We start from the raw sequence: 12,103 nt of genomic DNA on the forward strand, positions 1-12,103 counted from the left end.
GGAACTACCAACCTTTAGGTTAGCAGTTGGTCATGAACCGCTTGTGCCACCCAGGCTCCCTCTAATAGGCCCATTTAAAAAAAACCAAACCCAGTGCCATCAAGTCGATGCCAACTCACAGCAACCCTATAGGACAGGGTAGAACTGCCACATAGAGTTTCCGAGGACCGCCTGGTGGATTTGAACTGCCGACCTCTTGGTTAGCAGCCATAGCACTTAACTACTATGCCACCAGGGTTTCCAATAGGCCCATAGCCAACCATTTTCTGAAAATAATTTGAAAACAGAACAAGGAAACTAGAGTCTATTCCTGGTTCCGTCAGTACCTACTGGGTGATTTTGGGCCCCTCACCTCTATTTCCTGGACCTCAGTTTTCTCATTTATAAAAAGAGAGAGGTGTTGGGATTCTCCTCCCTAAAATCGCTCTCCTCTTTCAATCTATAAATATTTATTGAGGGCCCACTGTGCCAGGCACTGCTCTAGGCTCCAGGGATATAGTGACAAATCAGACAGACAGTTCTATGGAGGAGACAGCCTTTGATTCTAGATGGGTGGAATTTTTGACACCAGCCATTTTCGAGATTTCAGCAAACCGCTGTCTTCTGGTCTAACCTGCTGTGATTGTCTAAACCCAAACCAGCTCCAAACCCTTCAATCGGATCAGCTAATCCCACTTTCAAGACGTCTAGATAAAGTTCCTTCCTCTTCTGCCCTCTAAGGAGGGGAATCTTGAAGATGTGGTCTGGTAGACTGGGCGCCAGAGGGTGCCAGGTCCGGAACCCCCAGAAGGACCCAGGCCCGGGAGAAGCTCGGGGACACCAGGGGGAAGCGCCACCACTCGGGGCCCGGACGCAGGCGCCCCCTAGGAGGGCCCCCTCCAAACCCAGGACGAAGGGGCGAGCTCGGCCCCTCCCCGGATCACCTGCACGGGGCGGGGCCGGGGGCGGGGTCCTCGGCGGGGACAGCCCGGGCGGTGGCTGTGGCTGCGGGGTAGAGCGTCCCGGGGTGCGGCAGGCGCCAGCCGAGGCCGAGCGGAGAGGCAGCCCGGCCAGGCGGCGGCGGGCAGGGCTCGTCCGAGGAGGTAAGAGGCACCGGGTCGTCCGGGTCTCCTGGCCGCGAGGGTGGCCTGGCACAGCGGGGCAGCTCACCGTCCACCTGCCGGCCGCGCAGGGCGAAGGAGAGGAGGTGGGGGACGAAGGGTCCCAGTGCCGCCCCATCTTTGTTGGAGGAAGTGCCCGGTGCCTGCGCGCGAGGACGGTGGTCAGGGATGGTGGCAGGGAGGTGTGTCATCTCCAATGGCGTTTGAGCTGCGCGAAGGAGGCCGGAGTGCAAACCGAGCTCAACTGAGCGCGGAGAAGCGCCACTAGAAACCGCCCTTTTGTGAGGCTGATATTTCAGGCATCCAGACAACAGCTCATTTCCCTGTCGCACCCCCCATCCAAGCCTCCGGCACAGGGTCCCACATTCCTCGGAATAAAAGGGAGTTTTGACCTAGCCGGCCCGAGGTAGAAAGGACTTGGTCCACTCGGGACCGGTTTGCCTCATCTGTAAAATGGGCGGCTTGGTGGGTCGGCCCTGTGCAGAGGCCACGCCTGGAAGGAAGTCTGCGATTCGATGAGATGAAACCCCACACCAGAGGAGGGAACCCAGGAGGTGGGTTCTAGTTCATATCAGTAAATTCAATAGACACATTCGGAGCTGCTCCAGAGTTGCTCACTGGGCTAGCTTCTTCAGAGCCAAGATGCAAGACCGGGTGACAGGGTAGGGGGAGGAGGTGTGTCTGTCAAATACAACCGCTGGCTCAGAGGTAGGAGCAAGCTCCCAGTCTGTGGAGAAGGATCCCAGAGGCCTCCTTGGAGGAGATGGGATTTGAGTGGGGCTGGGAAAGAAACATGGTGATTAAGAGTCCTTGCTTAGGAATCAGCCACCTGGGGTTTGGAATCCCTGCCTTGCCCCTTACTTAACCAGGGCTGTCTAACCTAGCCATGGGCACACTTCCTCTCTCACAGTTAGATTTGATGCGTGCCTTAAGTGAAGCAATACCTCAGGTGGACGAAGTCAGATGATGCATATAAAGTGCTTAGTAGAGTCTGTATACGGTGGGCATTCAATAAATACAGGCTATTACTGTCCTCTAAGTGCTACAGCTGCTAACCAAAGGGTCGGCAGTTCGTATCTGCCAGGTGCTCCTTGGAAACTCTATGGGGCAGTTCTACTCTGTCCTATAGGGTTGCTATGAATCGACTCGATGGCACTGGGTTTGGTTTTATTATTATTATTACTGTCCTCTAGACTCTCCTTGAGGGCAAGGACTATGTCTATTTGGTTCGCCATTGTCTCCCTGTACCAGCATGGTGCCTGGCATGTAGTAGGTCTCAATACGTATTTGTTGAATGAAGGAGTGAAGGAATGAATGAATTAGTATGTAGTACAATGCTTGGCACAGGGCAGACAGTCAACAAATAGCAGTGAGTTTAGAGATGGCTAGGTTCTAATAGGGGAGTCCCTGGGTGTTAGAAATACTTAAGCACTCAACTACTAACCAACATTTGGAACCCACCCAGAGACACCTTGGAAGAAAGGCCTGCCAATCTGCTCCAGAAAGGTCAGAGCCTCAAAAACTCTATGGGGTACAGTTCTACTCTGCAACACATGGGGCTGCCCTGAGTTAGAATTGACTAGATGGCAACTGATTTGTTGTTGTTGTTGGTTGATGCAAACAGTTAATGCATTAGGCTGCTCCCCAAAAGATTAGGAGTTCAAATCCACCCAGAACCCAGCGGTACCTCAGAAGAAGGGCCGGTTGATCTACTTCCATTGAAAACCCTGTGGAACACAGTTCTACTCTTATACACATGGGTCACCATGAGTTGTAATCGGCTCAATGGCAGCTGGTACTGGGAGTTCTAACAGATGGATACTGATATAGGAGGTGACAGTCTAGGTGGATGAAACAGTATAAACATAAACCCAGAGTAACAAATATAGCCTCTTCCCTTTTGGGGGAACAGATAAAGTGATGGGCACAGCCAGGGCATAGGGCTGGGGTAAGGAGCGTAAGATCCTGGAATTCTAAATCCCAGCAGCCACATGGGAGTAGATGAAGGACCAGAACTCTAGGTAGGTCAGATACCTTTCTGATGTCCTCTAAATGGCCACCCCAAAGATTTATAGAAGTAAGGGGAGGGGAGGGGAGGGGAGGAGAGGGCAGAGAAACCAAGAGATAGCAAAAGACCATCGGTACTTGATGGGAGGGGAAGATGAACAGGGAAGGGGGCTCTAGTGACCGCTTCATGGGGATGGGGCAGTCTTCACCTTGTTCTGCCTGGCGTCTGGGCTGGCTGGTGGTGAGGTGAGCTGAGGGAGGCAGTGTGGTGCTAAGCCAGCAAACCACTGGGTGTATGGCGAGGGAGGCACACTGTGAGCTGGGCTTCAGGAACGCGCTGGGTTTTTTTGTGAACCTGGTGTGGTTGTTTCATATCAATAGCCAGGGGTGGATTACTCAGGAAGCAAGGTAGGCACAGGCTTACTTACTTGTGCTTACTTACTAATCTGTAGTGCACAATTTCACCTGTTTTTCACTACACCTTTGTGAAATTGTGCACTACAGATTAGTAAGTAAACACAATTAAGCCTGTGTGTACCTTGCTTACTGGTTAATTTGCCCGTTAATAGCTTTTCCCCTTGGCCAGTTCCTGGGCCACGTATCACCACTATGGACGGTGGCCACTCCTGCCTCTCCTGGGCTGGAGCTGTGTCCTTGAGGTAGAGCCACTCTAAGTAAAGTTAGGGGCTCTAAGCTTCTCAGCTTCTGAGCACTCAACCCTGTTGGGTTTCTGTCCCTCTGGGGTGGCCAGGAGTATGGTAGAAGCAAAGGCCTGAAGTGGAGCGGGGAGATTCAGGGGAACAGGGGCGGGGAGGCACTACACCCCCAAAGAAGCCAAGTTCTAAGCCACTCCTTGGTAGCAATTTCCATAATAATCACAATGATGTGTTTACTATCTGTGTTTGCCACTAGATTGTAAACTCTATAAGAACAAGGAGCATACCTGCCTGGTTCCTCACTGTATCCCCACCTAGCACAGCATCCAGCACATAGTAGGTACTCAGTGAATATTTTCAGACTGGATGAACCCTGGTTGAGAATGGAAGTCTTGGCTTTGAGAAAGGAGCGCTTTGGTGCTCTTTGGAGAGCATCTCCTGACAAATCTGACCTAAGCACCATAAACTGCTTCTTTCATTGTCCAACTCCCACCCGGCCCCAGCTTGAGGGGTTGCATCCCCCTCTCACGTGTCTGCACCTCTGCCCCTTCCCCCACCGCCATCAATGTCTTTTCTCAGAGAAGGATCTGCTAAACCTTCAGGAGGCCTGGGCAGTACGTCGCTGCTCTCTGTGGCCTTGACAAATCAGCCTCCCAGACATGCCTGTGGCTCCCCATCCCACTGTTCCTGGGACATAGTTGCTACAGTGTAGCACGGTGTCATAGAGCATTAGAGCCTTGTCACTGTTAGATGCCAGTCAGCTCCAACTCATGGCAACCTGATGTATAACAGTGAATCGTTGTCTGGTCCCGCACCCTCTTCATAATTGTCAGTACGTTTGAGTCCATTGTTGCAGCCGTTAGAGCTAGGGTGACACTTAAAGGCAGTAGAGACCACCCCTCATTTTACAGGTGAGAAAACGGGAATCTAGAAAGGATAAAACATACTCAGGATCGTGCAGCTAGGGGAGATCCCAAGTCTCCTAATTCCAAATGCTTTCGTCACTCCAGCAGGCTGTGACATTCTTCGGGAATTGTTGACACAACAACGTGTCTCTTTATTTTTCAATCTTCCAATAAAATGGAATGGAAAGTAAAAGAAAGGAAGAAAGGTAAAGAGTGGATTGTAAGTTGCCCAAAAAACCCTTTTAATTTTTAAAAACCTCACTTGAGATGAAAATGAAGATCCACAATTACAAATGTTCACTTTATATACATCTTAAGACGCATGTTTATTGCTGAAGGAAGAGATTCCAAATAGGAGCAGCTCTAACTTGGGCTGAACCATGGCTGGCCAAAGCACCCCTGTTAAGATGCATGCTTCTTTGCATGCTACTGTATGAGGCCTCTGAAGTCAGCCTAGGAGCAGCAGTGTATTTATTTCTCCTGGACAGCCTCCAAGCCCTGGGCATACCTCCCCCTACCGTTTTCCCCATTTCCATGCTTCGGCCTTCTGATCCAGTCCTTTGCATCTTCCAAAAACCAAACCAAACCCGCTACCGTCAAGTCGATTCCGACTCATAGCGACTCTGTAGGACAGAGTAGAACTGCCCCGTAGGGTTTCCAGGGCTGTAATCTTTATGGGGTAAACCCTGGTGGTGTAGTGGTTAAGTGCTACGGCTGCTAACCAAAGGGTAGGCAGTTCGAATCCACCAGTCGCTCCTTGGAAACTCTATGGGGCAGTTCTACTCTGTCCTATAGGGTCGCTATGAGTCGGAATCGACTCGATGGCACTGGGTTTAATCTTTATGGAAGCAGACTGCCACATATTTCTCCCACAGAGTGGCTGGTGGGTTTGAACTGCTGGCCTTTCGGCTAGCAGCCAAGTGCTTCAACCACTGCACTACCAGGGCTGCTTCCTTTGTATCTAGGAATCCCACTCTTTCTTTGGAATCTGGCATAACGGACTCCTTATTCGCACTGAAATGAAATGCTGATCAGAACTATAGATCCTAGGTAGGCGGGAGGAGGCAGGAAGAGAGGAAGGTGACTGAGCCAAAGGAAGAGCTGGCCAGTTCGCCTTGTGGATTCTTGAGCAGGGCTGGGTGTAGGTAAAGCTGAGGGAGGGGGGCCAGAGTGGAGCTGGAATCGCTGTGTGGTTTGAAACTCCCAGGGGTGGCGGTTGCAGTTTGGCCCAAGGAAGGAAAAGAGGGTGTGCCAATCTGTGAGACAGAGGGGCCTGTTCTCCTGCCAGCCTCCAGGCCTGCCCTGCGGGGCCTCCTGCCTGGACCGCACACACCTGTGCTGTGGGGCCCTCAGTGGGGCTGCCAGATCCTCTAGCACCTACTGAGGGCCTCAAAGAGGCGGGGGGTGGGGAGGGGGGTGCGAGGGGAAAGCTCTCAGGGGTCAGTGCAGACCAAAGAGGACCAGCATGCATTGCTGCAGGGCTTGCAGTGGGCAGAAGTACCAGCAGCAAGGATGGGAGAAAAGCAGGCACTAAAGCCTCATACCTCGGCTTTCCAGCCATAGGATCTTGTTCAAGCCATGCCACCTCTCTGAGCCTCCGTTTCCTAATTTGTTAAATACTCATGCCATCGAGTTGATTCCAACTCATAACGACCCTGTAGGACAGAGTAGAACTGCCTTTTAGGAATTAAAAAAAAAAAAGAAAAAACAAGCAAACAGCGAGAATGACTACAATAAAAACAAACGACCCTTTGCCGTCAAGTCGATTCCCATTCACAGCGATCCTATAGGACAGTAGAACTGCCCCATCGGGTTTCCAAGGCTGTAAATCTTTATGGAAGCAGACTGCCGTATCTTTCCCCCGCAGAGCAGCTGGCGGGTTCGAACTGCTGACCTTTCTATTAGCAGCCAAGTGCTTAACCACTGTGCCATCAGGGTTCCCTGGAGAATGACCTTTAAGTGGTTTTAATAGTTCTCTCTGGAAAATGGAACTTGGTTTATTTGTTTGTTTTTTCCCCATCTTGCTGCTTTTTGACCACAACTTTCTAAGAGCCAAGCCCACTCAATCCTCCTCTCTCTGAAATTCTGGACACCCCACCTCAGCCTTCTCTAGTCACCGACCTTAACGGTAACTGGTTTGCCCAGAGGACGGAAGGGAATTCATTTATCTGTTAGATGCAGCTTCAAGTTCCTACCCAATTCCCAGAAACAATATCATTGACAATAGTAATAATAACAATAATTGACATTTTTGAGAGCTTCCAATGTGTCAGGCATTGTGCTAATCTTGGCATGCATTATCTCATGTAAGTCTCAGTAGCCCTATGGGTAGGTAGTATTATCACCTCCATTTTGGAGATGAAGAAACTGATGCTTAGACTAGGTCAGCTGACCAAGTGCAGTGCTGAGATTTGGACCCAAGATCATTAGTTTGTTTTTAGAGCATAACACCCAGGAGGGCAAGGACTGAGGGCTATTTCCCACTGTCTCTCCATCGCCTGCCACGATTCCTGCTACATCAAGCTTTCAGCAAATGTCTATGGAATGAATGAATGAACTCTTGATTGACCCCAGAGCCTGAACTCTTAACCTCTCCACTGTCCTGCTGTTTAAAGAAGCTTCCCGCCCTGTGTGGCGCCCCTGCTCCCTGTCTTGGGACAATCACTCCCACCCCTTTAGTGCAGAATGGGCAGCTACAGCCCAGGGGTAATATGGGGCCACTCACCGTGCTGCTGGAGTGAGGAACTGATGAAAACAGTCAAGGGCTCAAGCATTCACTCCTCCATCTATCTCCTCTAATGCCACGCTCCAACCCCAATTGGTGAAATCCCAAGACAGGTCTACCTTTGGTCAGGGCTGCTTCTCCCAGAGAGTATAAAGGTGAAGCCTGGCAGTCAGAGCTGCCAGAGTGCCGGCCAGAAGGGGTTGTCAAGGGTGCTGTGTGGCTCTGCCCTGGGACACATCCTCTCTCCTCTCCTTATGCCTTTGGCCCTTCCCCAGGGCTGATTATGAGACAGATACCTGGTACCCCCAGGGGAGTTTGAACTTAACAGCCAAAATAATGAGACATTTGAGTAGTACAACTACTGCAAAAGAAAGACGACAAATCAAGCCACAAACAACATCTGAAGCAGAATTATTGGAGCAGATGGACCAAGATTTTAAAGCAAGGCATGATAATTACACTTAGGAAATAAAGGAAGACATTTATAAAGTAATGCAAGAACAAGAAATCATAGGAGAGAACCAAGTCAAAATATTAGCAATGAAAAATATAATACTTAAGATAAAGGACATGATTAAAAAAAAAAACCCCAACAGATGGCATAAATATCAGAGTGTGCACAGCTGAAGAACGGACTGGTGAATAGGAAGATCAGACTGAGAGCTATCTAATAAGGCAACAGGAAAAGATTTTTAAAAACTATTTGCCACTGAGTCCTTTCTGACTCCTAGTGACCCCACGTGTGTCCGAGTAGAACTGTGCTCCATGGGGTTTTCAGGGGCTGTTTTTTTTCAGAACTGGATCACCAGGCCTTTCTTCTGAGGCAGTTCTGAGTGGACTAGAACCTCCAACCTTTTCACTGAGTGGTAACTGTTTGCACCACCCAGAGACTCCAGGAAAAGATAGAGATAACAAAAATAAAAAGCTAAGAGATATGGACAGTAGAAGTAGGAGTCTCAAAATGAAAGAAAATAAAAATAGAGAAGAGGAAATGACTGAAGGAATAATGGAAATTAAATATTCCGGAATTAAAGAAAAATGAATGAACTCAGATTGAAAGGACTCACTGTAACCAACAGTACAAATAAGGAAAATCCACACGTAGACATCGTGGTGAAATTAAGAATATCAAAGGTAAAGAGGAAGAGCAGAGAGAAACAACAGATCACTTACAAAGTGGCAAGAATCAGAGTGACAGTATATTTTTCACTAACAACACTTTACAGGAAGTCACAGAAGTAATATTATCAGGAACTGAAAGAAAAGAACTTCCAATCCAGAATTTTAAAGCCAGCCAAATTGTCATTCAAACATGAGGTCATAAGAAAAATATTCTCGAGCAAATAAAGCCTCAGAAGGTGGAAGGCACAAAGACCCACATTGAAAATACTCTTGGAGGAAGTCCTTAAATAATAAAAGAAACAAATTCAGGAGATGCTGGGAGAGTTACGGGAAGCCAGGGTGTATAAGTCAGAGTTTGGGGCAAGAAATAGAAGCAGAACTTGGCATTTTAGGTAGGAGATTTTGTACACCTAATTCTCCTAAAATAATGGAAAGGCCGGAAGCTTCCAAAACACTGTAGAACTGGGCAGACTGAGGAGTTACCTCATCTGCCATAATCAGCAAAGTGAGGGACTCACAAGACTGCCCTCTCCAACACCACTACCAGTTAGTTCCCTTGAGGCGATTCTGACTCATGGTGACCCCATATGTGTCAGAGTAGAACTGCGTCCCATAGGGTTTTTAGTGGCTGTGATCCTTCGGAAGTAGATTTTCAGGCCTTTCTTTTGAGGTGCCTCTGGGTGGATTCGAACCACCAACCTTTATGTTAGTAGCTGAGTGCCTAACTGCACCATCCAGGGACTCCTAAAGTTGCCCCAGAACTGCTGAATTCAAGGACACAGGCACAACTCTGTGACTCAGGGATCCAAAAGCTGATATGCCATAACTGCTGGATGCCGGAACTCAGTGTGGCTGCCAGTGTCACCGCAACACTTGCCAATCTTCCTTTCAGCAAAGAGAGAGTAAGCCTTGGGCTCAGACACCGTGGGCCTGTTTGTTGCTCAGTGTTGTCAAGTCGGTTCCCACTCACAGTAATCCTATGCACGGCAGAACGAAACACTGCCCAGTCCTGCACCATCCTCACCATTGTTGTTATGTTTGAGCCCATTGTTGCAGCCACTGTGTCAGTCCAGCTGATTGAGGGTCTTCTTTTTCGTTGACCCTTTACTTTACCAAGCATGATGTCCTTCTCCAGGGACTGGCTTCTCCTGATAACATGTCCAAAGTATGTGAGACGAAGTATCTCCATCGTTGCTTCTGAGGAGCATTCTGGCGTACTTTTCCAAGATAGATTTGTTCGTTCTTCTGTCTGACCATGGTATATTCAGTATTCTTCGCCAGCACTGTAATTCAAAGGCGTCAATTCTTCTTTGGTCTTCCTTATTCATTGTCCAGCTTTCCCATGCATATGAGGTGATAGAAAAGACAATGGCTTGGGTCAGGTACACCTTAGTCCTCAAAGTGACATCTTTGCTTTTTAACACTTTAAAGAGGTCTTTTGCAGCAAATTTGCAATGCAATCTGTCTTTTGATTTGATTTCTTGACTGCTGCTTCCATGGGTGTTGATTGTGGATCCAAGTAAAATGAAATCCTTGACGACTTCAATCTTTTCTTTGTTTATCATGATGTTGCTTATTGGTCCAGTTGCGAGGATTTTTGTTTTCTTTTATATTGAGGTGTAATTCATACTGAAGGCTGCAGTCTTTGATCTTCATCAGTAAGTGCTTCAAGTCCTCTTTACTTTCAGCAAGCAAGGTTGTGTTGTCTGCATATTGCAGGTCATTAATGAGTCTTCCTTCAATCCTGATGCCCCGTTCTTCTTCATATAGTCCAGCTTCTTGTACTAGTCTCTCAGCATACAGATTGAATAAATATGGCAAAAGGCTACAACCCTAACACACACCTTTCCTGGCTTTAAATCATGCAGTATTCTCTAGTTCTGTTCAAATGACTGCCTCTTGGTCTATGTACAGGTTCTGCATGAGCACAATTAAGTGTTCTGGAATTCCCATTCTTCAAAATGTTATCCATAAATTGTTATGATCTACACAGTCGAATGCCTTTGCCTAGTCAATAAAACACAGGTAAACATCTGTCTGGTATTCCCTGCTTTCAGCCAGGATCCATCTGACGTCAGCAATGATAGCCTTTGTTCCATGTCCTCTTCTGAATTTGGCTTGAATCTCTGGCAGCTCCCTGTTTATGTACTGCTGCAATCATTTTTGAATCATCTTCAGCAAAATTTTAGTTGTGTGTGATATTAATGATATTGCTTGAAAATTTCTGCCTTGTTGGATCACCTTTCTTTGGAATCGGCACAAATATGGATCTCTTCTAGTCGATTGGCCAGGTAGCTGTCTTCCAAATTTCTTGGCACAGACCAGTGAGCACCTCCAGTGCTGCACATCCATTTGTTGAAACACTTCAATTGGTATTTGTCAATTCCTAGAGCCTTGTTTTTCGCCAGTGCCTTCAGCGTAGCTTGAATTTCTTTGTTCTGTACTATGGATTCTGCCTGGCTATAGACATTAATGAAGTGAGTTTTATCATCTAATTTATTTCATTGTTACCTTCCATTTATGGCAAGTGCCATTGGTTTTCCATTTCAGAAGAGATAGAAAGTTTCTATTAAATATGTTTATTTATGTTTTGGAGGAAAACTAGGTCCAGGGATCTCAATACAAAATCATCATGACTGTAAAATGAATGGTGCAAACAATTATTAAAAGAGATCAGATCAGCCATAAAGAGTAATGAAGTCCTGATGCATACCACAACATGGATGAACCTTGAAAACATTAAGCTGAACAAAGGAAGTCAGTCACAAAACGATGACCACTGTATGACCGCACTTACACGGAATAAGCAAATATATAGAAACTAAAAGTAATAACGCTTACCACGGGTGGCAAAGAGGGGGAAAGGTGGGATTTGCTTAGCAGGCAGTGAGTTTATGTTAATGGCAGTAGAGTAAGTTGGAAAAGAATATCAAGAATGATTGTACAACATGAAGAATGTAATCAATGTCACTGAATTATACATGTAGAAGTGGTTAAATTGGTATATGTTTTGCCTTGTATGTTTTCACCAAAAAATAAAATAAGAGGCCAGAGGTGTAAAGGTGGGGAGAGTTAGCTTGAAGGCTGATGTACTGGTTATCTATTGTTGTGTAAGAAACCACTCCAAAGCTTAGTGGCTTAAAACAACAATCTGTTATTTTCTCTTGTGGTTCTATAGGTTGACTGAGTTCTACTGGGTAGTTCTCACTTGGGGTCTCTCATGCGGTTCCATTTCCGTGTTGGCTGGGTTCAGTCATCTGAAGCCTCTATAGGGCTGGGTATCCATAAAGGACTCATTCACATGGCAGGCTGTTGATGCTGGCTGCCAGTTGGGCACTCAAGTGGGACTGTCACCTAGAGCATCTACCTGTGATCTCTCCACATGCCCTGAGCGTCTCCCAGTTTGGCAGCTGGATTCCAAGAGTGAGCCTCCCAAGCGCTGTGAGAGGCAGTAAGCAGAATCTGTCAAGTAAGGACTGTGCTTGGAACGGGCAGTGTCACTTCCACCACATTCTTCTGGTCCAAGCAGTCACTGGGCCCACTCAGATTCAAGGGAGTGGGAAAGAGCCTCTACCTCTTGATGGTCAG

The 12,103-nt window shown here is 47.5% G+C and overlaps 1 protein-coding gene across 2 annotated transcripts in view; it reads left to right on the forward strand.

Annotated features, from left to right (window-relative positions):
- Positions 1-973: 973 nt before the first annotated feature.
- Positions 974-12,103, forward strand: part of NCMAP (non-compact myelin associated protein) — a 50,467-nt gene continuing 39,337 nt past the window's right edge. Inside the window, exon 1 of one of the 2 annotated variants that reach the window (XM_049878294.1) lies at positions 974-1,654. In XM_049878294.1, the coding sequence (XP_049734251.1) occupies positions 1,621-1,654 (34 nt within the window). In that variant the 5' untranslated portion in view covers positions 974-1,620. The remainder of the gene's footprint in view (positions 1,655-12,103) is intronic. The other variant, XM_049878293.1, reaches the window with a different exon arrangement.

Source organism: Elephas maximus, chromosome 3 (assembly GCF_024166365.1).
Source record: "Elephas maximus indicus isolate mEleMax1 chromosome 3, mEleMax1 primary haplotype, whole genome shotgun sequence".
NCBI classification, from domain to species: Eukaryota; Metazoa; Chordata; class Mammalia; order Proboscidea; family Elephantidae; genus Elephas; species Elephas maximus.